The 27,538-nt window shown below is 45.0% G+C and overlaps 1 protein-coding gene across 1 annotated transcript; it reads right to left on the bottom strand.

Annotated features, from left to right (window-relative positions):
• Positions 1 to 371: 371 nt before the first annotated feature.
• Positions 372 to 27,120, bottom strand: LOC105184185 (A disintegrin and metalloproteinase with thrombospondin motifs 7). The gene is made up of 18 exons (XM_025301998.1): positions 26,966 to 27,120; positions 26,276 to 26,708; positions 20,789 to 20,963; positions 20,143 to 20,447; positions 17,680 to 17,804; positions 17,472 to 17,618; positions 15,695 to 15,841; positions 14,992 to 15,139; positions 13,732 to 13,827; positions 9,866 to 10,075; positions 8,573 to 8,809; positions 6,221 to 6,344; positions 6,026 to 6,152; positions 5,677 to 5,797; positions 3,811 to 3,954; positions 3,623 to 3,741; positions 2,941 to 3,110; positions 372 to 1,334 (listed from the first exon to the last, which is right to left on the bottom strand). Exons 1-18 carry the CDS (start codon positions 27,118 to 27,120, stop codon positions 676 to 678), a joined length of 3,642 nt encoding a protein of 1,213 aa, XP_025157783.1. The 3' UTR covers positions 372 to 675.
• Positions 27,121 to 27,538: the final 418 nt, after the last annotated feature.

The following is a 27,538-nucleotide window of genomic DNA, read 5'->3' as shown; positions in this document are numbered from 1 at the left end:
CGCGCGCGACATAAATTACAGCCGAACGCCACGACGAGAGGATGAGATCCCGCTCCCCGCGAGAGCTCCGCTAACGAGTCCCGCTCTCGGCGCCGAGCATTGATCTTTCAGATTCGTCGTTTGTAAGTTATTTATGGCGGGGGCGATCCGCCTCGCAACGACCCGAGATTACGCTCTCTCCTCCACGCGCGTAATGGCCCCGGCATCTTGGTGGTATCGTTAGGAAGCGCGAGAGCGAGCGAGCGCGACATTTTCTTGTAGCAATAAAGATTAAGTGGCAAAAACCACGCGCGAATCATTAATCTCGAGTTTGTACTTGCGCGTGCACGGCCCAACGCGAGTCCGCCTGAAAGTCTCTCCGAGCGCGCGCGCGTGACATTTGTGTCGTATCGGCCAATCTTATCTTCCGTCCGTCGTGCAACCTAACCTGCCATATTAGACTTTTTTCTTCCTCTGTCTTCTCTTCCCCCCGCCTGTCGCTCTCCTCGGCCCGATGACCTTTAGCCCGTGATGTTACTTAATCGTCCCCTCGTGACGAGCGCGTGAATCAACGAGCGCGGCGAGTCCCCTCGAGGGAAAACGCGGAAACATGTCCAAAGTCCCCCCGGTTCTTACTTATTCAAATCTGTAGTCGAGTGCGTTTGCTCATATGCTTTACTTTTTATATGAATCACGTCAATCATGCGACGCGTACGCACGCGGATGACGGGAATTCTTCGCGAGAGAGCGTTCTCCTTCTTCCTTGCTGCTCAACGTTCCCCCCTGCGACGAGCGCCCGCCGACGGCGATCGGACGCGAGGTCGCCGTGAGATTGCGACGGGTCAATTTTTCGATAAGGTCGACCGCCTGAGCGCCCTGGTAAACCCTCTGCTGGCTCGTGTCGATACCCCCGCCGACGGTATCGCCGGATTCCTGGAACGCCTTGTCCGACAGATTAGACTGAAGGGACTCGTCCATGTACGGCGCCTGCAGCAGTATAACCTTCTCGATGGGTACCGAATCCTTGATGATGGATCCTGGCTTTGGCGTGGTGAACCTCTCGTCCGGCTCGCAGGTGCGTTTATGCTTGTCCTCGTTTGTCATCGCCCAGTCGTAAAGGAGCCGCCGGAAGTCCTGGGCGCCGCTGCCCGTCCCTTCGAGCTTGTCTTCCTCGTCGCGCGTCGACTCGTCGCGGGCCCTATCCAAGTAACGAGCTAGGCTGTGCTCGACGAGTCTACCGATCATCCTGCGCTGATCGTTCGCGGACAGACTCGCGGCCTCCTTCGCCTCTATCAACTGCCGCACGTCGGACTGTCGGGTCCTCTTCGGACATACCGTTTTGCAAGGTCTCGTGCCTATCGTCAAATTAACGTACACATAGTCGAGAAAAATAAAATAAAAATAAAATGAAAATAATAATAATGAAAGAAATAACGTTAGGTATATACAGATGAATAATCCAAACTTTTTTAAGCAGCTCAGAAATTAAGTTTCAAATAATCAAATTTTCCTGCTGTTTTACGGTTACGATCTTGTAATGTTGACTTGTATAGTTATTAAAAATTACATTTATCATGGTGGAAGGCTCAACATAATTTCAAAAATTATTCAATTCGGTACAGCCAGAAATGGCAACAGACAAGATACATATCTGACACTGCACGTTCTTTACGAATTCTAACAAGGAAAAAATGCTGCAAGAGCGTGCGAATCGATTTGTTCCTTTTTCGACGAAGTTGCTGCATCGATGTGTGTGCATTTTAGTTTAGACGGTTTAAGAGCGGCGATTTCAGTCTGACTGACAAAGAACGTCCTGGAGGTCCTCCCGGAAATGCGGCGACAATACTTTGGAGCAACTGCCCGCTGAGAATTCAGCACATACGCAAAAAGAGCTTGCAAAGCAGTTGGGAGCAACGCAACAAACTATTTCCAAACGCCTACACTGGGGAGATGGGGAAGATTCAGAACGAAGGAAAATGGGTTCCGCATGAACTCACTGAAGCCAATAAAAACCAACGAGTGGCAGTGCGTCTTTCTCTTCTCAATAAGCAGCGTAGAAAGTCTTTCTTGTGGAAGATTGTTACGGGCGATGAGAAGTGGATATTCCACGACAATCCGAAGCGCAAAAAGTCACGGGTAAATCCCAGCGGGCCATCAACATCGGTCGCAAAGCCAAAACACTTCGAAAAGAAGATTCTACTCTGCATTTGGTGAGAAATGAAGGGCGTGATTTATTATGAACTTTTAAAACCGAATGAGACAATTACTGCGGACCACTACCAACACCAATTAATCCCTTCGAGTCAAGAATTAGAACGAAAACGTCCTTATAGTGGCAAAGAAGAGCGTCCTGTGAAATTGTTGCACGATAACGCTAGGCCGCACATTGCTTCTACGACAAAAGACATCATAATGAGTCTTGGCTGAGACGTCTATGCGGCACCCGGCGTATTCACTAGACATCAGTCCTACCGATTACCATTTGTTCCGATCGACGCAACATGCCTCGTCCGATACGCACTTCATCAAATCACTGGATGAGACTCGAAAATGCCTTGACGACCTTATCGTGTCCAAAGACACAACATTTTTCCGACATGGAATTCATCAGCTGCCTGAAAAACGGCTAAAAGTTACAAAAAGCAACAGCGAATATTTCGATTGACAAATTTGTTTTACTCTCTTTTAGAATAAACCTTGAATTTTTTTTAGCTGAAAAATTTCTGAATTATTCATTTGCAATAATGATGACCTAATAATAATGAAATAGTATTAATAAAAAATAAAAATAATAATAACAATATAGTATTAATAAAAAATAAAAATAATGATAATAACAATAAAACGTCATATAAACTTGAGCGAGCGGCAATCTTCGACCGTTCGGCGGTTCGCAGCGCCAACGCGAGCCGTAAACGGAGATTCCTCGTAAAGATGTGGCAGAGACGCGCGCGATTGTACCTATGCACTCCTCCTTTTGCCGCGGTACGCGGCCCTTACATGCGTCGAAATTCGCCTGCACGTCGTCCTGGCCCCGTCGAGCGCTCGGCTTCACGCACTGGATCTTGCGGTGCCGCATGCCCTTTTTCCCGTCGCAGGCGCTGCATTTGCTCCATTGACTCACTCGCCATCTGCACAGCGGTCGACCGGCCGCGCAGGCGGATTTATTCGCTTTGCGTCGGATTAGTCGAGCGGACGCTAATGTGCGCGCAGAGCGCTAGGCCGATGTTTACGCGGCGCCGCGTTAACGTCTTATTTACCGGCGAATGTATGCGGACACGCGCGCGCGTGGCACTGCGTCATCGTTAAAAGAAGAAACTCAGATCGATCGAGCGAGCGCGACTCAGGTGTGCGCGGCGCCGAGAGATTTTTCAGCGGCGCGATTCGAGTCGAGTGCATTCCGCGCGTCCCGACAACGCGCGCCGAGTCGAAGGTGCCGCGAGAATGAACAGCGCGACGCCGAATTTCGAACGAGAGGAAGTCGCGAGTCTCGCGTCGCATCGGGACAAACGCCGGCGCGAAATAATTTATCGTCGATACTACGCGAGAGACGGCGACGTCGCATTGTCCGCACTTGAGGAGCGGTGAAACTTGCGCGGCGCGGCGCGGCGCCGCGCCGCGCCGCTCGGAACTTGCGACTCACTTTGCGGGACAAGGGGCCTGATTGCAGATGCGGCTCTTCGCTTCCGGCCGTGGCATACCGTCGCAGAAGTTGCTCGTCACTCGGCCGCCCTGCTCCTCGATGCAGGACGCCTCGGATATCTGCGCGAATCGATCGGCATGAGAGCGCCGAACGCGTTACACGCCTGAAATGCCGCCGTCATAAATTACCATCGTGCCGCCGTCGCACTTGGCGCTGCACTCGGACCACTCGGTGAAGTCCCACATGTACCTGGGCCTGTACGACGTATTCGTCGCGCTCACGTAATACTTGTAGTCTATTCCGGGATTGTCTTCGGGATTGAAGAAGGCGTACTGAACAGCGCGCAGCACCGTCAGCGGCGAATCGGACAGTCACATGGAAGAAGAAGGTTGGAAGACGCGTTTCGCTCGCAGGAAACAAAATCGCAAGCCGAGATTCGGCTTCCTTCGAGCGACGCGTGCCATCGGTTCACGGTTCATCGTTCACGGTCATATCGAACCGACGAATATTCTCCCTCTCCCCCCTCTCCGTGCGACGATCAAAATTGCTTTATCCTTGGTATTTTGACGGTACTTAAAAGTACCAGCTTAAAATTTAATCATTAAACTATTATAAAACTTTTTCTGTTCCCTATGTTTATGATATGCTGAGAAGTATGCTGTTCAATTGCACAAAAATTTGGTAAGGTGAATAAATTCAGAATATAAAAGGTTAATTTCCTCATGGCATCGCATCTTTGCGCGCATCTCGCGCGCAAAGCAAGCATTTCTCGAATTTGTCGCGTCGAACATTGCGAGAATGCCAGAGTCTCGTCCGACCCGAGCAAATATTGTTAAGGCCATCCTCATGAAGCATAAGGCCTTGATAAGACTGAATGGAATGTCCCAGAAAAGGATGCTTCATTATTACCACAACAGGCCTCGAGATGGATCTTTTAAGGATACCTTAAATTTTACGAAATAAGACTTTGATAAGGAAAACTGATGAGGACGTTAAAAGGATTCATTATGGGTGCCTTAAATTTAATAAATAAATGACTTTGATAGGGAAAACTGATAAGGACCTTAGGAGGATCTTTTAAGGATGCTTTAGATATATAAAATCAAGTTCTGTTATAGAAAATTAATAAGATCTGAAGCGTATAATAAAATTGTCATAGTTTAGTATTGTTTCAGTAGGTACGCTCCATCTGGTTCTTTAAAAAATTTTTTAATTATATCTTAATTAAAAACAAATTTTATTAGTTTTATTAATTGCCATATTCATTAGTCTCTTCCAAGGATTTTTCTAATATTGCCTTCGTTTTGAAATACAGCAAACTTGAATAAAAGCAGTAGCAGGATTTTTATGTGTAAAGAATGCTATATCTTACTATTGAGTATGCTATATATTTTTAAAATAAAAAATTCTTGTTGTATACCGACAAGGTTATAAAGAAATAAAGAAATTACAATCTAAATTTCTTGGAATAAATAAACAGAACGAATATTTTGCTCAAGCAATAATAAAAATATTGCCTTATAAAGCCCTTGTTTTAACATTGCCTTATAATGCCCTTATAATATTGCCTTATAAGGACCCGTTAAACCATTTGTTACATATCTTGGTTGGGCCCTTGTCTTTCTATCCCTACTAGAGCCAGATTAATGTTAGAGAAAAATAATCAGGCCCTTATCAAAGCCCTATTAATTTTTCTACTCGGGGAGCAACGATCGCGCGCACAGACACGCGACTCTTTCGGGGCTGAGGATATTACTTCGTCATTAACCTACATATTAATTAAACGCTGGAAAAAAGCGCGGCGCGCAAGATACTCATAATGATCGCGCGCGCGCGAGAGAGAGAGAGAGAGAGAGAGAGAGAAACGCGGCGGATATTTCGCAATAAATAAAATCGCCGACGCACGCAAGTCCGGCCGCGCGGCCGATAAAAAGACGTATTAGCGGTATCGGGTTTTTACTCGGCGGATGCCCGACAAAACCGATAATTATACCGCGCGCGATATATTTTACACGGCGATTTTAGCCGTCGGAGGAAAAACGGACATGACGTACCTCCACTTCGACATCTTCAGCTATCGGACCCTTCATTTCCACCACTTCCTTATCCGGCTCCGGATGCGTGTAGATAATCATCGTCCCAGCGCACTCGTAATCTCCGCTCTGCAACTCGCGGCTACGCCAGCGACGACGTCGTAAAAGTGCCGTAAAAACGCGCCACGTTTATCATCGTTACGAAATGTATCCGCGCGTATCGACTTTCCCGGGACGCTCCGCCCGCGTATTATCGACGCTATAAATTAAAAACGGCAAAAGCGCCCGCAAAAGAGAGCGAGAGAGAGAGAGAGAGAGAGAGAGAGAGAGGGAAAAGCGAGGACTCGCGCGACGATTTGCGGAAGCTCACTTGTCGCCATTGATGCAGTATGTTTTATCCTTCTCGAGCTTCACCGCCAGCATGTTCTCGCTGGGTTTCCTCTCGGAAACGCGCACACTGCGCGCTCCCCGCGGAATTGTCAGGATCTTCACATATGCTGCAAAAAGAGAGGAGAGAGACGAACGTTGTATCGCGACGGGCTCGCGAGCTCCGCTGAAATTTTACCGCTCGACGACGCCGTTTCGGTGAACTCGCCCTCCACCGGCCTGCATTTGGTCCCATCGCCCTTGCAGATGCCGCACTTGTCCTCGATCGCGCCCGAGTCTATCAGCCAGTCGCATCCGACTTTCTGCGAGATGCGAGAGATCCGCGTGTTATTCGACGTTCGGCTTGCTCGACGCGTATAATCGACGAAAGGGCGAGCGCCGCGTGCAAGTCGGCGAAAGGGATCATCCCTTTCGCCGAAGAGGGGATGTTTGCGAGACATATTTTTTTGTCTTGTATCTTTTTACGCTTTCCTCAAAAGAGAGAGAGAGAGAGAGAGAGAAAGGGGAGGAGGGAGTAGAAATTTCGTTCGTCGCAAGTTTCGTTCGTCGATGCTTGCTCGCAAATGCTCTTACGTCGGGTATCCAGTTATTTCGGTCTATCGCCCGATATATCGCACGCAATTCCGGCGAATTTGCGTCGCTAATTAACGGTGGATTGCGCTAAGCACGACAAAGTAATTGCAGTTAGATAACGCACGTAAATAGCGGGAACCTTTCCGCTAAATCCAATTATGCCAGACTAGCGCAAAGGTTGTCATGGACGCGCAAGTATGTAACGCAGTTCGTCCTCCCCCCTCCCGTTAATTATTCCGAGTTTGTTGCAAATTCGATTACGTGCACGCGCACACTATGCGCTTACGCTTTATTTGCGGATACATAATACGAGAGCAGCTTTGGTTAAGTAAGAATCTCATGCGCTTGTGTGTGTATGTGTATGTGTGCGTATGCGCGTGCGTGTGTGTGTGTGTGTGTGTGTGTGTGTGTGTGTGTGTGTGTGTATGGACGTGTCTCTGCAAAATCAACAGCGTCAAAGATACAGGAGAAATTTCGAGCGCGTGAGAAAACGATCGCGAAATTGGAGAATCTCTCTTTCTCTCTCTCTCTTTTGCAATGTACAGGGTTTACGAATCGCACTTTAGCATACGGGGAGTCTGAGACGCAAGCCGCACCAACGTGCACGTGTGCATGCATAGATTAATTCAAATTAAAGGTGATTCTAAAATTTTTAAAGATCACCAAGTTAACCAAGTTAAAAATTCAAAAATCACCAAGTTAAAAGTTAGGGCACTATTGTAACAGCATATTCTTAAGACCAAATAGAGTATAAAAGTCTAGTACCACTCTTTCTCCCGATAAATAGTCGCCGAGATATCGTAAGCCAAATATCGAAAAAGTTACCAAGTTTTCTTTAAATATCCTTAAATTAAATATAAAAAAATATTGAGCAAATGAAAAAATGTTTCAGACAAAAGTCGTTGAAAATAATTGGTGGAAAAAGATAATGTAATAAAAAATTGAAACTTCCATTTAAAAGAAAGTCAAGGTGACCTTCTCGTAACCTCGATGACGCTGTTAAAGGTCATACTAGTATTGCTAAGTGACGCTGAAAGCGTCACTTAGCAATAAGTCACTTAAAACCCTACTTTATAACTTTAACATTGTTTTTTTTTCTATCTTGCATATTGTCAAAGTTTTTCAGATGGCCTGTTTAGGTGGCTCACCCTATATATACATGTAGATTCATTTTTTTCATAATTTTAAAACTTTTAGTTTTTAATATTAGAATATTATTTATTAAATTTTGTATCGTTAACGGTAATGGACACTGCCTAGACGCAAAGTTTATCGTCGGTCACCGGTGACCGATACATGTTTAACGTGTTAAAAAGAATCAGCGAATGATTAAGCGCGAATGATGAGTCGTGACGCAACGATTCCTGCAGTCATGTACCAGTAGATTAAATCAAAAAGGCCGCCCATCGCATTTCGCTGCAAATAACCACGTAGATTTGCAGTTGTTAACTCTTGGATGTTCCTCCTATTACTAGGACGGTGAATTTTCAACCATAATATTTTATTCTTTTTTTTTTAGTGTACATGAACTACAAATATTTATGAACACTGTAAATTCTAGCGGGACACCGTTGCGTAATGCGCTGCTATCTAGCGGCAACAGTTAAAAAATATCACCGTGTGAATTTTCACCTATCCTGGTGTTTAAGGATTAATTAAAGGACATTGATATCGCGGCTATTCGTCCCAATATTTTACGCGATTGTTTGCAAAATGATAGAATGATTTTTTTCTTCCGTCTCACCTAATTCACATGTGGACGAGCGTTGGTACGTCTCGGACACCCCGTATATCAATATCAAAACGTAAATAAATAAAAGAGGACATTGGAAAGTGATGTGCGTCTCGGGGGGGGGGGGGAGACTGAAATCGGAATGGGAAAGTTTCAAAGGAGATAACGTAATACGACACCAGCGTCCTTTCGCAAAAAAGCGATTCGAACATCGTGACTTCGCACCCTGCACGATCCGGAGATGCACATATAGTTGGTGCCCGCCTTGCAGGGCGTCGAGTCGTTCGCCGTCGGCGAGATCTTCACGAAAGTGCGCTTCTCGTTGATGCAGTAGAGCGCGCAGGGATCTAATTTCGGGTCCATATACGGCTTCCATTGATGAAGCCCGTCCGTCAGGATCTCCTCGTTGTCGTGCTCGGCGCACTGCATCGCGCGGAATGGCGGTTTAGTCGGGTCGCAGGGCTGCGCGCGAGGAATCGTCGCGACGAACCGCCGAGAAACAAAAGAGAACAAGAATTGACCTGCGGGTCCTCGCAAGGAGGGGGAGGAAATTCACCGCCGCGCTCGCAGTCGGTCGGCGCACAGTGGAGCCAGATGACATTCTTTGGTTCAAATTCTCTAGAAACCTGAATTTCCAACCGATCATCGATACTAATGGATGAGGTTGATGCTGAATAAATTCCGAAGAGATCTGTCTTGCCAAAATTAAAAAAAAAATTTTTTCTCCGATTACTAGCCCCAAAAGAGGAAAAATTATCGTTAAACGCGAGAAACTTGTGAAATATTCATTATTTCTATCTAATAACGTATTCAGCGGATTGAAACTATAAAACCAATCAACAGACACCACGAGATTTATCGATCTTGAACCAGAAACCCATTAAACCAAAACTCATATGCCCTGCAAAATACAAAAACATCAAATATAGACCCGTTTAAGCACAAAACCGAGGTATTTTGAGTCTTAAACCCATCAACTTAGGAATCTATCAACCCGAGAACTTTTTAGCTCGTGGATGCATGAAGCCGTATATATTAAGAGTCTCAAATAGTCCAAGAACCTAATCTAGCCACAGCTAAACCCAAGACACTGTACTTTAAACGATAAACTTTTAAGACAAACCCTAAACCCATGAACCCTGAACCGATAATTTTTTCAAACTTTCGCCTAGACAGATCTCTTCTTGGACTTTATTCAGGATCAACCTCATCCATTGGTATCGATGATCGGTTGGAAATTCAGGTATCTAGAGAATTTTCAACCAAAAAATGTCATCTGGCCCCACTGTGCGGCGTGGAAAAGCCACGATGGCGACGATGAGAATGAAACGGAGGGCGGCGAGCAAGGAGAAGAAAATAAGAAAAAACCAAGACGCCCGAACGCTTTTGTCCGGCCGGCAAGCTCGAGCCTGAAGAGCAGCGCGAAAGTGTCGAAACGGCCGACGGAAGCGCGACTCGATTATCGAAGCTCACGCGAGCCGCCGCGCCGGCAGGGGGGAGCGACGCGGCGCAATTTACCGTGGTGTTGCAGGTGAAAAGCTTCTTCCTCTCGCCGGTGCAGTATCTGCCGCTGTTCGCGGGCACCGGTCGGTCGCATTCCCGCTCGGAGTACTTAATGCCGCCGCCGCAGGTCCTGCTGCAGGGCCCCACGGGACCCCACTCGCCCCATCCGCCGTGTACCGCCGCCGGCCGAATGCCCATGTCCACGCACTTCTTGTGGATGCACCACTGCAGCTCGCACGCGCACACACAGGCTCACACACGTCGCTCTTTCATCTCGCACCGCCTTGATCCCGCGGGTTCGAGATACCAGGGTTCGCGTGTTTTAAACTTTTTCAGCGCTATTCGGAGATAACGCGTAAGACCGTAATAATCTTACTTTGATCCTGGCTTAGTCCTTCGGTAGTCTAGCCTATCGATAAACGAAGGCTGCATTATTCTGAGACATTTTTCCGAAATGGTTCACTCAAAAGAAAGTAATTTCAGAACAAGCGGAATCATCTAAATTTTAGAGGATTTTAATCTTATATATGGCCTCAAGAGAATTCCTCCAGGATCAAGAAGAAAATATCGTAAACACGTTATTCTTAAAGTTAGAGGGATTATATGTTATATGCATAATGCGAAATTTGTTGATTTTAATATAAATTTCCTCTTATACACAGATTATTTAATCTTTTTTTAAGAGAATTATTATTTATTCTTACTGTATTTTATTTTTACTGGTTATACTAGTTAATGCAGATGTACTTCTAGCTCTAGTTCTACAATAAGTAGGCACGAATGAAATAAATTTCCAATCAGTTTTGTTATAGACTTCATAGCTACAAAGATGTTCATCATAACCAATTGTATGAAACAAAGTTAAAGGAAAGAATATATTATTCAACTTCTTGCAATAGATTATAAATTGTATTTGACCAAATATGAGTAAATTATCTTCGTTATATGTTACAGCACACACATACTCTTTTTAAAAAGCGTTCCAAATATTCTGACCCAGAAGCACATGATTATTTTTTCGTTCATGTTGGAAGGTAGAGTATGACTGAACAAAAGAAGCCGACATACAAATCAACATATTCCTCTTCATATAAGAAGAAAATTAATTGATATAATCCTCTTGAAATAAGAAGAAAATGGTTAGAATAATATCTAATAAATTTTAGATGAATGATAGTTCACTTTAATCGCTTTATCGAAAGAAGAATCCTTTTTCTGTAAAAGGCTTCGCTTAGAATGAGACTGTAAGAAAAATCACTTTACAAATAAAATACTTTTTTTGGATGTTAAATTCGTCATCCGGACTAAGGAAGTTAGACCCTTCCGGCGGTGCTCATATTAGGATCTGGTATTTAATTGTCTTAGGTCCATTTTCAGACACTTCGTGGCCAATGAAACGCAATCACTGAGGAATTGTCAAGACGCGACTCTTGAGTTTCGCGCTTACACTTTAAGACTGTTTTTTTCTTTAATTTGCGACGGTAAAATTATTCTCAATACGTCAAATAAAATAAAGCCAAGTAAGAAGGCTAATTGGGCCACACGGAAGTAAAGTTTCCCGACGGACTCGGCAATAAAAATAACAAAATATTATCGACAAAAGACGCGAATACGAATAAAACCGAACAAAATTTTGATGACATATCAACATGTCAGGGCGCATATATACGCCTGCAATGGTTAAAAGCTTAAATCAACCTTAGACTACCCCTATAAGTAGTTTTAATTTAATCTAGAATTAACAAAAGACTAAATCATAAAAAAATGTCTCAGAATACAGATGCCGTTAGTCCTTTTTATATGTATTATTTTTAGACTACGACCAAGCCAAGCTCGTTTTATCTCCGAACAGCACCCTTTGTTTAAAGCAAAAGTTCTAAACATGTTTTAAACATTCGATAATTTTAAACATACTTTTTTTAAACGTATATTTTAAGATGTTTGATATGTAATCCAGTTTTAAACATAAAATTATTGGTGGTGTAAATCGACCTTTCCACAAAATATCTATTTTTTCATATTCTTGCACATTACATACAGTATTACAAATGTATACATTATTGCACAATTATAAAAAAATACTTATTTCACATACATGTATATATAAATAAATATATATTTCATACTTTATTTAAATAAAATGATTTAAAAAAAGAAGTTTTCTTATTAAACCACCGACTGCACTCCAAAGTCCGCATCAAAAGTCAAATGTTCAAATTGTGCTAAAAATAAAATGTCTATATATGTTTAAAACATGTTTGAAACATGTTTCCTTACGCTTGTCTAAAACACACCCAAAAATAATTTTAAACAAAAAACATGACGTTTTGTTTTCTCGTTTATTTTAAGCATGTTTTTTACCAACCCTGGCTCGAGCGACAGCGATGTACGTCTCGCGCGGGCTATTTTCTCCTGCCCCCTCCCTCCCTCCACCCCGTCACCGATCCCACGAATACCAATTTCCAATGCGGAAAGTCGCGAAGTTTCCTGACACATCGATTTATTTCCCAGGCGCGATTAAATCTACGCGCCGCCGCCGTTGCCGTCGCCGAAGGCGACGAAATCTACATCCGCGAAGAGCGACGCACAAAGCGCGTCGGTTAATAAATCTCTCGGCCAAAGACAGTAACGTCCTCTTAGCCGCGCCGTTTCCATCGGCGTTCGTTCGCGGACGCGGATACAACGCGGCTCGCGAATATCCTGCCGCGACGCGATCGCCGTTCGCTCGCTCGCCCGCGCGATTTGACGTCCGCCGATATCGTTGATGTTATCTCGCGGCGAGTCGCTTCTCGCCTTTCGCTCCGCGGTAAGGTTGCCAGATGACCGGGATTTCCGGGAATGTCCCGGAATTCTTAAGCTTGTCCTGTGTCCAGGAATTTAAGTCCTCTGTCCCGGAAAATCAGAATTTCGACAAAATCATAATCATAACATTCATGTTTTTAACTGCTACCAGAGAGAAGCCTGAGAACGATTATCGCGATTTATATAGGGTCGAGTTTTTCGACGTGCCACCTGAGGAAATTGATGTCAACTAAGCCATTCTCGTGATAAAAAATACAGTCGCACGGTTCATGTCCGAACTTCTCTCTACTGGTACCTAATTCACGCATTTATTTGTTGCGAGTGCACAGCGGCATCTCTTAGCCATCTTACCCTTCCATCTCCCAAATTTAACTAAAATTCTCTAACAACCATCCCATATTTTTCAACTATCGCCTAAATAATGTCCCGGAAATAGTCATTTCGCATATGGCAACCTTACTCCGCGGTAACATCCGCGGACTCATCGACGGTTAGGGCTGCCAGATGGTCAGGATTTCCGGAAATGTCCCAGAATTTTTAAGCTCGTCCCGTGTCCCTGAATTTAAGTCTTTTGCCCTGGAAAATCAGAATTTCAACAACATCATAATCATAATATTCATGTTTCTAACTGGTACCAGAGAGAAACCTGAGAGCAGTCATCGCAATTTGTAGGGTCGAAAAATTCGACGTGCCACCTAAGAAAATTGATGTCAACTAAACCATTCGCGTAATAAAAAAAAAAGAAAAGAAAAAAAATACAACTTCTCTTTGCTGGTACTTAATTCACGCATTTGTTTGTTGCACAGCAGCATCTCTTAGCCGTCTCTCCGACTCCTTAGCCGACTCCTCTATCTCTCAAATTTAACTGAAATTCTCTAACAACCTATTTTTCAGCCGTCGCCTAAAAAATGTCCCGGAAATAGTCATTGGGGAGTTTTTGCAATACTTTGCAAAACTCCCTATTTTGTATCTAGCAACCCTATCGGCAATGGCAACGCATACAACCGAGCTCGCCCGTTCTCTCGGCGAGTCGCGCTGAAAACGCGCGATTCGCGGGCCGACGGGCGAACCGCGCGCACCTTGTTTTCGCCGCACTTGGTGCCATCGGCTTTAGGCGTCCCCAGGGAGTAGCAGCTGCTGTTGGTCAAGCACCACAGGTTCTCGCAGGTATTCGCCTGAAACACGCGCGTCGTCGCTGCGAGACCAGGCTAGATCGGATTAGCTTGGAGAAGAGACGGGCCGTCACACAATGGGGTCAGATGACATTTTTTGGTTCAAAATTCTCTAGAGACCTGAATTTCCAACCGATCATCAACACCAATGGATGAGGTTGATCCTGAATAAATTCCAAAGAGACCTGTCCAGCCGAAATTTTGAAAGAATTATCGGCTCAGGGTTCATGGGTTTACGGTTTGTCTTAAAAGTTTATCGTTTAAAGTACAATGTCTTGCGTTCGACCTCAATGGGTTCGAGCCTATGGATATTCCATGTGAGACTCCAGAACTTATAATCACCTTTTAGAAAACTCAGTATTTCAAAGTTCATCAGCTCAGCTAAAAAGTTCTCGGATCGATAGATTCCTATGTTGATGGGCTTAAGACCCAAAATCCCTTTTGTGCTTAACGGATCTATATTTGATGTTTTTGCATTTTAGGCATATGAGTTTTGGGTTAATGGATTTCTGATTCAAGATCGATAAATCTCGAGGCGTCTGTTGATTGGTTTTATAGTTTCAATCCGCTGAATACGTTATTAGATAGAAATAATGAATATTTCACAAGTTTCTCGCGTTTAACGATAACTTCTCCCCTTTTGGGGCTAGTAATTCGAGAAAAAAAATTTTTTTTAATTTTGGCAAGACAGATCTCTTCGGAATTCATTCAGGATCAACCTCATCCGTTGGTGTCGATGATCAGTTGGAAATGCAGGTCTCTAGAGAATTTTGAACCAAAGAATGTCATCTGGCCTCATTGTGCATCGGCGATAGCCGACTGTCATTTAAAGCGCGACTGCGGACTCCGACGGCCGAACCTGGCGAACGACCCCGTCGTCGTCCGCGGCGAGTCCCGACGCAGCGCGGGAAGACGTTAGCGATAATCGAGTACACTTTGTACGGCTGGCTAATCGAGCGGGATTAATAAGAGTCGCTCGACTTCCATGGCGGTCAAGTGACGGATGAAGCGCGGAACGCGAGTGGCTGGCGCGACCGTAAAATCGATTTCTCGCTGAGAGAGAGAGAGAGAGAGAGAGAGAGGGGGGGGAGAAAGTGGATCTCATTAAGCGGCAATCTGCGATTCGCGTCGTTCGGACTTCAATTCAGGCGAGCGTGGAGAATTTACCTGAGGCTGCGGGCACACCTTCGAGCCGGGGAACTGCATGTCGCACTGGAAGTCAGCGCCGTACATCGCGCCGGGCAGCATGTCCGGGTACTTGAGCTTTTCCGGCGGGTTCCTCGGGTTGTCGGTCAAACACTCGCCGAGGCCGCTCCTGGAGGACGGGAGATTTGCTCGCGTGCGAAACGAGCCGCGGCAGCGCGGGTGTCTAACAATGGCCGCTTCCTCGAAGCGTTCGTAAATCAACGCCGGCGGCCGAAATTTTCGGCCGCCGACGCATCGATTGCAACGGCAATCGTAAATTACACCGTCGACAACGAGACGTGCCGCTCTTGGCGAGCTCCGGACGGACGGAGATAGGCGTACTGCATTGTTATAAATTTATTTTGCGGATTACGCAGCGGCTCGAGATTAACGCCGCTGCAATCCGATGATAATGTCACCGGGTAATTAGTCGCGATGAAATCTACGATAAACGTAGAAATATCCCGCGGGCGCGAGGCGCTGCCTGGCTCGCTGGCTCCGCAGTCCGATGTAAATCCGCATATATTTACGGTAGAATAACATTTTCCCAGAACTCTCGCCCCCCTCCCCCTTCCTCCAACCCCGCGTTCTCGCCGAGCGCGAGCGAGGCACGGCGTATGCGCCGGGGACTGTGCTTATTTGCGCAATCGAAAACGGCCATTACTTATGCAGCGACTCGACTTACTCGAGAAAAGCTGTTATAAATCTCCTGCTGCAGCTCGACCATCTGATGGTGTACAAGAAGACGATGGGAGACATAATAAAGTAGCTATCGTCCGTGTCCTGCGACGGGCATCCGCTCGTCTCGGGCTCGTCGTGGGAACAGCCCATACTAAAATAACATTTTTATAGCCGGGATACCTGTCGTAGTGCCTGTCGTAGCTTTTCACGCGCGGCAACGCGCGGAATATCCCGACAATTGTGACAACCGTGAACGGCACCACCGCCGTGGAAGAAGGGAATCCCCTTAGAGCGGAGAGGGGAGGAGCTTTTTGTATCGGATTGTTCGGAAAGTAATTTTTCGGTTTTCTTCAAGTAGATGGAGTTAGTTGCCTTTTTTAAGCAGTCAACCTCATTCTAAACCAGAAAATCCTTTTATATATGTTTACAACGCACATTTCAAGCTTCGTTTGAAAAAAGGTTGTTTTGGAATCTGTCAAGTTGTTTTTGTTTGGCATCCAAAATGGAAAACCAACGTGGGCATTTTCGTCACATTTTGCTGTTTTGTCACCGTGAAGACAAAAATGCAGCACAAGTAAAAAAAAAATTGTGTGTCGTATATGAAGAGGATGTGTTGACTGAACGCCAGTATCAGAATTAGTTTTCGAAATTTCGTTCTGAGAATTTCGACCTCAAAGATGCACCACGTTCTGGAAAGCCAGTTGAGACTGATGAAGACCAATTAAGGGCATTGGTGGACGCAAATCATCATTTAACAACATGAGAAATTGCTGAGAGATTGAATTTATCGAATTCGATCGTGCATGAGCATTTGAAACAACTTGGTTTCGTTTCAAAGCTCGATACTTGGGTTCCACACGTTCTCAAAGAAAGAGATTTGATTCGTCGCAATACCAGCTGCGATTTGCTGTTGAAACCTGAGGAAAACGATTCATTTCTGAAGCGATTTATAACTGGGGATGAAAAATAGATTATGCACAATAATATTGAACGCAAAAGATCATGGAGCAGGCGTGATGAATCAACTCAAAGCACACCGAAAGCTGATATCCATCAAAAGAAGATAATGCTCTCTGTTTGGTGGGATTGGAAAGGAATGTTTTTTTTTTTAACTGCCACCAAACAACCAAACGATTGATTCGAATGTATATGGTCATCAATTGGACAAATTAACTGATTTCATCAAACAACAGAAGAGACCAGAATTGGCGAATAGAAAAAGTATTGTGTTTCGTCATGACAACGCCAGACCTCACACAAATTTAATGACTCGCCAGAAGCTGTTAGCGCTTGGATAGGATTTGTTACCGCATCCACCATATTCGCCTCATCTGGCACTATTCGATTATCACATATTTTGGTCACTGCGAAATTTTTTGGATGGTAAAAATTTCGAATCAAACGAAGGTGTCAAAAACCACTTAATTCAGTTTTTTGCCAATAAGGACCAGAAGTTCTCCACGAGCGTGGAATCATGTTATTACCTCAAAGATCGCAAAAGGTGTTAGAACAAAATGATTAATACGTGACGGAATAAAACTTTTCTTTCTATTAAAAATATCGTCTTTCTTCTTCATGTAAAAAACCGAAATTACTTTCCGAACAACCCAATAAAATTAACCTTTCTCCCTCGGCTCTTCTTTTTTTCTTTTCGCTCGAGAGACAAACGCTCGTCCACGGTTCCCTCGATCTTTGGATCATTCGCGTGTGTTTGTCCCGCTTCTCGGGAAGTCGCTTTCTACTCGATAATTATGCGATCGAGACATTATGGGACACAGTACACGTGACCGACTTCGTGCGCGACCACGATGCCGAGCAGGAGGCCGCTGTCTTCGTTGATGCAGGCAGCCTTCGTTGAGTCGCAGGCCGCGGCGACGTGAGCCAGACCCATCAGGTCGCAATTGGTCCCCTCCGAGCAAATGTCGTACCTGCAAGCGCACACGCGGCTTGTGGCACGACAATTATGGGGCGCCGATGCGGCGAAATTACCTCGTAATCAGCGCCGCGATGTCATAATGATTGGGATGCGTGTCGTCCTTTGGATTCATCTTCTCAGCCCATTTCGAGAAACTATCGAGCGTGCTCTCGGCGGCCGGGCTAATGAGCAAATCTATCTGCGCGTCAGTATTGTTTCACGCTCAACTACACAGCAAGATACAAGAGATACTACGCCAAGTATATTTTCTCCTCAAATTCGGAGCAAAAACTTGTGGTTTGAGAGGCCTAAAGAAACAAGTCCCTAGCACGCACAAGATGAAAAATTACAAGTAAAAACAAACTCCTTAAAGATTAAAGGACAAAAGATACATTTCTGGAAAATTAAAGGTTGAGGGATAAGCCTCTGAAAAATTAAAGAATTCAAGAGGAAACGAGGCTTGCCAAAGTTGAGAAGAAAATGTTAGATTTCAAATGCGTACACAACTATAAAATACAAAAAAAGAAGCAAATAAAAAAAATTATAAAAGGTACCACACCAGTGACAAAGCTCGCACAAGAACATCATCTCAACAATGTACATCCTGGATATTCAGAGACAATGTTTAGAATCGTAATAATCTCACTTTAGTCCTAGTTTAGTTTTAGTCCTTCAGTAGTCTAGCCTATTCATGGACTGACGATGAACTAAGGCTATGTTATTCAGAGACATCTTTCCGAAATGATTTGAATTTGTTATCCGGATTAAGACCTTATATTTAATCGTTTTAAGTTTATCTTCAGGTACTTCGTAGCTAATGGAATGCAATCACCAAGAAATTGTCAAGGCGCGACTTTTGAGGTTCGCATATATACTTTGAGACACTTTCTTTTTACGTGACAAAAAAATTATTCTCAGTAGATACATCAAATAAAATAAAGCAAAGTAGCAAGACTAGTTGGAGTATAGAGGAGAAAAGTTCCGTCGATAAATTCGATATTAAAAAAAAGAACATTGTAGAGAAAAGATGTACGGACGAGCACGAATGAGGCTGAATAAGAATGTTGGAAGAAAATTTTTGATGACATCAATGGATATGTCAGAGCGTATATATGTAGTAGTTAAAAGGTTAAATCAACCTTAGACTACAGGTAGTTTCAATTTAAGCTAGGTTTAACACAAGACTAAGTCGTCAAAAAGCGTCTCTGAATACACAAATGTCGTTAGTCTCTTTTCATATTAATATTGGTCTACAACTAAACCAAGCTTGTTTTGTCTCCGAATAGGACCAAATTTTTCTCCAATTTGTCACAAAATTATTCTCAATGGGTACATCAAATAAAACGAAGCAAAATAGAAAAACTAAAAATTGGACCACAGAAGAGAAAAGTTTCCTGACGGACTCGATACTTAAAAAAAGAAAATTATCGAGAAAAATGTGTAGATACGAACACGAATAAGACTGAATAAAAATGTTGAAAGGAAATTATTGATAACATCAATATATGTATATAGAGTGAGGCACCGATAATAGGCCGTCTGAATAACTTCGAAAATATGCAAGATAAAAAAATGTTAAGTACAAAAGTTGTAAGATTTTAAATGACGCATCGCATAGCAATATTAATATGACTTTGAATAATCAAGATTACAAAAAGGTCACCTTGAATATTTTAAATAGAAATCCCCTTTTTTGTTATATAACTTTTGTATAATTAATTCGAACAACTTTTATTTAAAACATTCTTTTATTTGCCAAATATTTTTTGAGATATTCAAGAAAAACTTGGTAACTTTTTCGATCTTTGTCTCGGTAGCTATTTGTCGAAAGAGAAAGTAGTATCAGACTTTTTTACTCTATTTTGCTAAAAAATGTGTTATTTGATGACCTTCGAAAATTTCCGAATCATCATGTTAACAAAAGTTAGGATACTATTGTAACAATGTATTCTTGAAACTTAATAGAGTAAAAAAATCTAGTACCACTTTTTCTTTCGATAAATAGATACCGAGATATCGTAAGCCAAATACTGAAAAAGTTACCGAGTTTCCCTTAAATATCTCAAAAAATATTAAGCAAATAAAAAAATGTTTCAAACAAAAGTTGTTCACATTAATTGGTAGAGAAAAATTATATAATAAAAAATGAGGTTTTCCATTGCAAAAATTCAAAGTGACCTTCCCGTATGACCCTGATGACATTGTTCAAGGTCATGCTAGTATTGCTATATGATGCGTCACTTAAAACCCTACAACTTCTGCATTTAATGTCTTTTTCTATCTTGTGCATTTTCAAAGTTATTTTGGTGCCTCACGCTGTACACACTTGTAGCAATTAAAAGATTAAACCGACCTTAGACTATCTTTACAGGTAGTTTCAATTTAAGCTGAGTCTAACGTAAGACTAAGTCATGAAAAAGCATGTCTGAATACAAACGTCGTACAGTCTCTCGTTACGCTATTGTTAGACCACGACTAAAGTAAGCTCGTCTTGTCTCCGAATAGCACCCCCTGCAACTTTCTGCACCACGCATTACCTCCTCCTTTTCCTTCTCCAGGTATATCACGCGCACCAAGACGACGTCTATCTGGTTTCCCACGGAGCTATCGTGGTAATAGTCCGACACCATATTCATGATCGTCAACAGGTACTGCTCGTAATCGGTGCTGTTGTGAAAGTCGAGGAACCGCCGATCGGCGACCAATCCGACCTCGATGTAACGGTGCACGCTGTGCGTGCCGGCGGACACGACGGCGTCGCGCTTCGCGCCGACAGAATTATTTTCCATTAGCCGCTTCTGCCTTTTAGCCAGCTGCTCCGCCCACGCCGACTCCCAGTTGTCTGTTAAAGCAGCCGGAATGAGCTTCCGCAAACTACGCGCCGCTATTTGTCACTTGCGCTCGCAACTACCCCGAGATTCTCTCCCGCGTTATTGCGCATAATAAATATCTACGGCGCGGGAGCTGTGGGGAGACTGCGCCGCGCGTGTCTCGAATTAATGCGAGATATGAAAATAATATATGCTGAGGTATCAACAACCAAAACGCGCCGCGCGGTCCGGCCGGCGTGTCATGTTCGGAAATGGATGCCGGGTGTCGGAAAGTTCAGCGCGACTACTTTCCTCGTTTTTTTTTCTTTTTTGTCGATTGTTAACCATAACTAAGGGTGATGCGATTACTAACCGCTAGTCCCGCAGTGCCTCTTCGTCATCACGGCGCCGCCGACCGGCGAGCTCTCCTTCTCGTGCGGCGCGTCTCGCTTGTAAGCCACATGAACGTGCCGGCCGTCCGCTTCGGGTTCGGCCTGATAGACTGGCTCGATGAAGTACCGTCCGTGATTAGTTTGCACGTAACCAGCCTGCGCGCGAGCACGCACGCACATGCGAGAGAGGTGCGTCACGTTGACGATAATAATAGTGATACGGGGAATAAGCAGGGTTGAAAAGTAGATCATTACTTGTAACGAAGTTACAGTTACAGTTATTGTTTTTTTTTTTTTTTGGTAACTATAACTTAACTTCGTCCCGTTTTTTTGTCATCTGTAACTGTAACTTCACTTAGTTACACTTGTTTGATAACTGGTAACTAATGTAATAGTTACTTTAACAGTTACTTTATGTATTTCAAATTTAAGCTTCTGGCAGAGCAGCATGATAACGCGACGAGCGATACTTGTTAATAAGCAATGATAATAAGCAGTTATTCTGGCTGCATTTGGAAAATGTGCTATTGGGTCATTTATCTTTATCGTTCATTAGATGTAAAACAATGCAATCTAAAATGACGCAATAACGCTGATAGTCTTCTTTCCGAACGCAACCTGTATTTCTTTAAAAAAAAAATGGCACGCCTATTGAACATTTCTGTCACGCATCGCCAGTCCTAATTTATTAACATAATTTGCGTTCAGCGTGAAGTGCGTTACGTAGTTCCAGTTATATAAAAAATTCAAGCAATGGATAAAACATCTCAATCTTCGGAGAAGGATTGTAGAATGCCATAGCCAACATATGCAGGAATATTCGAGTTACAACAAAAATTTGGAAACGAGGACAATCAAGCATTTCTCTGCAAAATTTGCGCTGGCAAAAAAATTACTCACACAAGTAGGACTTCGACTGCAAATTTAAGGAAACATACAAATGTAAGTCTTTATTTATAAAATATCAATATATTTTTTAGTGAAAAGATCTAATTTTTGATGTTAAGATAATTTTTAGTACTTTTAGTATTTATTATCCTCACCAAATTCATTCATTTTCTTATAATTGTTATTAATAGTCTTAATGAATAAATATAAATTGCTTATTTAAATTAATGAATCTAATTTGTAAAAATTATATACAATGTGAGGAATATATATATAATATAATATATAATATAATATAATATATTATATAATATATATATATATATATATATATAATCAACAAATTACTTTTATATAAAATTGAAGGAATTTACACAATTACGAAATTTAAAATAATAGCACAATTATTGTAAAAATGTAACTGAAAAGTAACGACTCGTTATTTTCTGAATAACTACAACTGTAACATGTCATTTTTGAAGGTCAGTAATTTGTAACTGTAACTAGTTACTTTTTCAGTGAAAAAACTGTAACTGTAACTAGATACTTTTACAAATTAACTTTTCCAACCTTGGGAATAAAGTACCGGCCGCGCGCCATATTTGCAACGCAACTCATCGGCCCCGGCCGATGGGAAGTCGCGATCCGCACTGATGTGAACCTGGCAAACAACAATAAAAAAAAATTCTCAACACGGTTCGATTGTACTTCGTTTGTACTTGTTTGTGCCACCTTTTGTTTCGTTTGTAACCTCAAAGAGTAAAGAGACAGGGCGAAGGGGAAAAATAGGCAGCAAACAAGTATAAGATATCTGAAAACGACCAACGCCATCCGAAAGAGAATCGTTTGTACCCGTTCGTATCTTCCTTCAAATCGTTTGTACCTCAAAGGAACCGGAAGTACAGAGTTTTCAAAAATCATCCAAGAGATACTTTCGCTAATTTTTGAGATAGCTCAAAACGGCCAATGCCGTTCGAAAGAGAATCGTTTGTACCCGTTTACACCTCTCTTCAAATCGTTTGTATTTCAAAGGGACCGGAAGTACAAAAATAACTTTCCGACATATTTTGAACATCCTGTACTTTCGGTTTCTCTACAAATAATCTCTTTTTCGAATGGCGTTCGCCATTTTGCGATATCTCGAAAATGAGCGAAAGTACTTCTTGGACGTTTTTTAAACATCCTGTACTTCCGGTTCCTTTGAGGTACCAAAGATTTGAAGAGAGGTACAAACAGGTACAAACGATTCTCTTTCGAATGGCGTTGACCGTTTTGCGATATCTTATGCTTGCTTGCTGGCTATTTTTCCCCCTTCCCCTATCTTTTTATTCTTCGAGATACAAACGAAACAAAAAGTGGTACAAACAGGTACAAAGGAAGTACAATCGAACCGTATTGGGAATTTTTTTTTTTATCAAGTTGCTTGCCAGGTTCACCGCGGCGCGATCCGCGAGATTCCGATCGCCGCACAGTGAGGCCAGATGACATTTTTTAGTTCAAAATTCTCTAGAGACCTGAATTTTCAACCGATCATCGACACCAATGAATAAGGTTGATCCTGAATCAATTCCGAAGAGATCTGTCCTGCCAAAATTAAAAAAGGAAATTTTTTCCTCGAATTACTAGCCCCAAAAGAGAAAAAATTATCGTTAAACGCGAGAAACTTGTGAAATACTCATTATCCGACACTTATTTCTATCTAATAGCGTATTCAGCGGATTGAAACTATGAAACCAATCAACAGACACCTCGAGATTTATCGATCTTGAACCAGTGACGCATTAACCCAAAACTCACATATCCAAAATACAAAAATATCAAGTATAGATATTACTCGTTAAGTACAAAACCGACGGATTTTAATCCTTAATTCTTTCTTAATGTGGGCTGAAATGATGAGCTTTGAAATTCTAAGTTTTCTAAAAGGGTGATTCATAGGCTCGAGCCCATTGAGGTCGAACCCAAGACACTGTACTTTAAACGATAAACTTTGAGGGCAAACCCTAAACCCATGAACCCTGAATCGATAATTTTTTCAAAATTTCGGCTAGACAGATCTCTTTGGAATTTATTCAGGATCAACCTCATCCACTGATGTCGATGATCGGTTGGAAATTCAGGTCTCCAAAGAATTTTGAGCCAAAAAATGTCATCTGGCCCCATTGTGCGCCGGGCCGAGCGCTCTCAACGTCGGCAAAACCGCACCTGTTTCAAATTTATACCGCGGCGGCTGCTCGTCGCTTCCGCGCGTCGCTCGCGGGAGATTCACGAGCGAGCGACTCAACAGGAGACTCCAGCCGGCCGGCTTATTGGATTTCAACCTTTCACACGCGGCTCGTAAACGCCGCGTTCACCATCGGGAGATACCTCGCTTTAATCCACTCCGATATGATGCGCTGCAACCGACCGAAGGAAACATCGGACGAAAACCGGCGCGGCCGCGGCTCTTCGGCGCTCGAAAGGCCGAGCGAATGACATTTCGGAGGCGGACGGCGATCGCTACGCGACTCTGCGCCTAATAGAATCAATTAGCCGGCCCGTTCGCCCCGCGCTCAGCTTTGCGGTTTATCAGCGCGATCGCCCGCCTTGTACTCGTGAAGTAATAAGTCGCGCCGCGGGGAACTACTTTCGAGTCGCTGCCGCGTAAGCGTAAACCGCGCATGCGCCCGGCGCGACCGCTCGGCGGGCTCGCGTGCAACACGAGTCACGGCGGATCGAGCGGAATTAATTAATCGGATTACCTTGTCGTACCCTTTGAGCGACTTCTCTTCCTTCGCGGCCGAGCCGGCTTCGCGAGAGCACGGGGGGAGGGGGGGGGGAGAGCAAAAGAAGCCCGCGGAGACCGACTCGCTCGCTCGCGTCATTCCTACGTAGACGCGGTGCTCAGCGATGCGGCAGGAAAGCGCGATGTCGAATCCGCGGTGCAATCCGAGCGCAGCGCACCGCAATAAACATTGCCTGCATCGTCGGCGCGCCGATCGAGTGTCGGCGTGTTACGCGCGCGTTTCGCGCCGCGTCGCGCCGCGCCGCGGCGCGTTTGCGGTCCGCTCGGCGGCCGAGCGAGTCTCTTATTACGCACTTGGCGGCGCGCATATTGATATGACTCGCATTTGCATGCGCGATGTCATCGACGGCGCGCCTATGCCGGTCGTAAATTTCGGATTGAAAAGAAGGCGGCGGCACCGCACCCACTCGGCCGCCGCGGCGCGCTTCCGGCCGGCGAGCGCGCCGCTCTTCTCGCCCGATCCGCGACTCCTCGGGCTTCGCGTCGCGGAGTTGAGAATTTTCACGGCGATTCTCGCGAAAAACGAATATTTCCACGTCAAGAGATGGAGGACGACTTGCGACGCGTCGACGACCGCCTCCTTTTCAAGCGCCGGCTGCTGGGAACGTCCAGCGCTCCTCAGGAAGTCACGAGCGGCTACCGAAATAGCCTGATGTTCGTCTCATTCTTTCTCTCCCCCTCTCTCTCTCTCTCTCTCTCTCTCTCTCTCTCTCTCTCTCTCTCTCTCTCTTCGTCGAGAGGTTTTGTTATAAATTTCAATTACAACACGAACTCTCTCGAGCGCGCGGAACGCGCGCATTCTGCTCGATATTACAAGCGCAGGCGTAATAAAACGCGCGGGCGAGCGTTGTCTCTCTCTCCCTCTTTCTCTCTCTCTCTCTCTCTCTCTCTCTCTCTCTCTCTCTCTCTCTCTCTCTCTCTCTCTCTGTTTCTCTCTCCGTCTCCATCTCAGGAAGAGAACGTCGCACGAGCGCGCGATGTGTGTTCCCATCGAATTTCGACGGGGAGATCCAGAAATGTTTCGGTCTCCGCGGGTATCTGCGCTCTCTCGCGCTCTCCCGCAATTCTCCTCACTCGCTTCGTTAGCGCTAACTTCCCCGAGGAATCCGCGGAATACGCATTACGTGCAACAGCCAGCGCGCTCGGAGCCACTTGGAAATTCTGCTCTACCTCTCTCCGCCAACAAATACTCGCCCGAATTAATATCAATCCGTGCGAACCGCGCGCGTAGGGATCAACGAAATCCGACCGGCGACTCGGAAGTCACCGCCGCATCGACCGGCTCTCGGCCGCGGCGGTTTCGCGCGCGAGGAGAGGCGAACCGCTCTTCGCGAAGAGCGATGTGGCGAAAAGAGAGAGAGAGAGAGAGAGAGAGAGAGAGAGAGAGAGAGAGAGAGAGATGCGATCGTCTCTCCTCTTTCTTCCGGCGGTATCGACATATCGATATTCGTGTGCACGATTATCCTCCGCGGCGCTCGCGCGCGTATCACACACGAGCGCGCGGATAACGCCGCGCGCGGGCGTGAGACGCCCTGTGGGCGCCGCCAGCGCGGCGCATAGAAGCTAATTAGCAGCGCGCTCCCCGGCAAAGGGCACCCCCCTCCTCCCCCCCGCCCGCCCTGCCCCGCCGTGCCAACAAAGCGACAAAGCGCAAACGTGCCCGAGATTCTTCGCTCGGTTCGTTAACAGCAGCCTCTTCAGGGCAGCAGAGTTACACGGAGCGCTGGGAGAGCGAGAGAGAGAGAGAGAGAGAGAGAGAGAGAGAGAGAGACTCGTATATACGCTACATACTAACCACACCGTCGCACAGAGACAGAGCCGCCCTGAAATTGTCGTGGCCCCGAACGGTGCCGCGATAGTGGCATTGCCGGTCGGACGGCCGGCTGAATCTCAAGCCCTCGTCGAGATTAGTGCCGATCCCGGCGCCCCGTGTCTCCAGCAGCATGTCGGGCGAGATGAATTCATGGTACGGGCTGAGCTCCACGTGGTGATCGATCCCGTTGAAGGGTAGCACCAGGTGCAATTTATCGGTCGTCCCGGGGGACCTCTTGCCGCGCTCGCCGATCTCCCGGCGGTTATAGAAATTCGGCAGGGAATACGTGCTGAAGCGGCCGTCCTCGAGCACTCGCCGCGGGATCAGGAGCTCCGGCCCGTGAATATCTCGAGTGTACCTGAAGCGGTGGCGCGCGCGAGCTACAATTACGTCAGCGACGGCGGCGGCGGCGGCGGCGGCGACGGGAACGAACGCGACGCGCGCGGAGCTGTGACACTCGACGGTCCACGGCGAAATTTTCCACGACTCGCCGCTCCATAAATCTTGCTCGCGCGCTCCGTCTTGGAAATATCGCCGTTTCGTGCCAGTATTTTTTTCTTTATTATTTTTAATCTTTCCAGTCGTAAACATCTTGAGGACGCGCGACTCGCCCAGCGAGAACCTCGACCTCGAGTCGGAATTTCGGCGATCGCGCGGCGCGAATGCACTCACCTACCGTGGTACACGTTGCCGGGTGCGCTCGCGTACTTTTCGAGCAGGTCGCCGTCGACCGCCGCGGCGAGAAGCGTCAAAAGCGCCAGGGATACAGTCATAACGGTCAGCTCGCGCTGAATCAGTCGGGACATGTCGCTGAAGTTGGCGAACATCGCGAACAGCGGAGGAACAAAATCGCGCGCAACGCTAATAGCCCGGCTATTATTACGTATACAGTGGTCGGAAATGCAAATTCGCAGGATACGTTTACGCATCGATTTGGTTAATGACACCGCCGATGCAATTAAAATGCAACAGCAAGCGAATTAATATTTTACAGAGCATTACGTGCATAATTTATTATTTATTTAGAATTAATTTCCACGGAGAGAAGATGTAGGAAGTGCGGCGCGGACGTCCGCGTATATAACAATCGTTTCACAGCGAGATAATCTGGAATATTCAATGAGGCTTCAAATTAAATCGCTGCAAAATAGATGGTCCCTTTGATCAGTTAAGGGATAAAGATATATTGCGATGTCATGATTTACTTTGCAAATTTATGCGTATCGGACGTATAAAACAATCATG

Source organism: Harpegnathos saltator, unplaced genomic scaffold (genome assembly GCF_003227715.2).
Source record: "Harpegnathos saltator strain DR-91 unplaced genomic scaffold, Hsal_v8.6 scaffold462, whole genome shotgun sequence".
NCBI classification, from domain to species: domain Eukaryota; kingdom Metazoa; phylum Arthropoda; class Insecta; order Hymenoptera; family Formicidae; genus Harpegnathos; species Harpegnathos saltator.
This window is presented reverse-complemented; position numbering and strand designations above follow the sequence as displayed.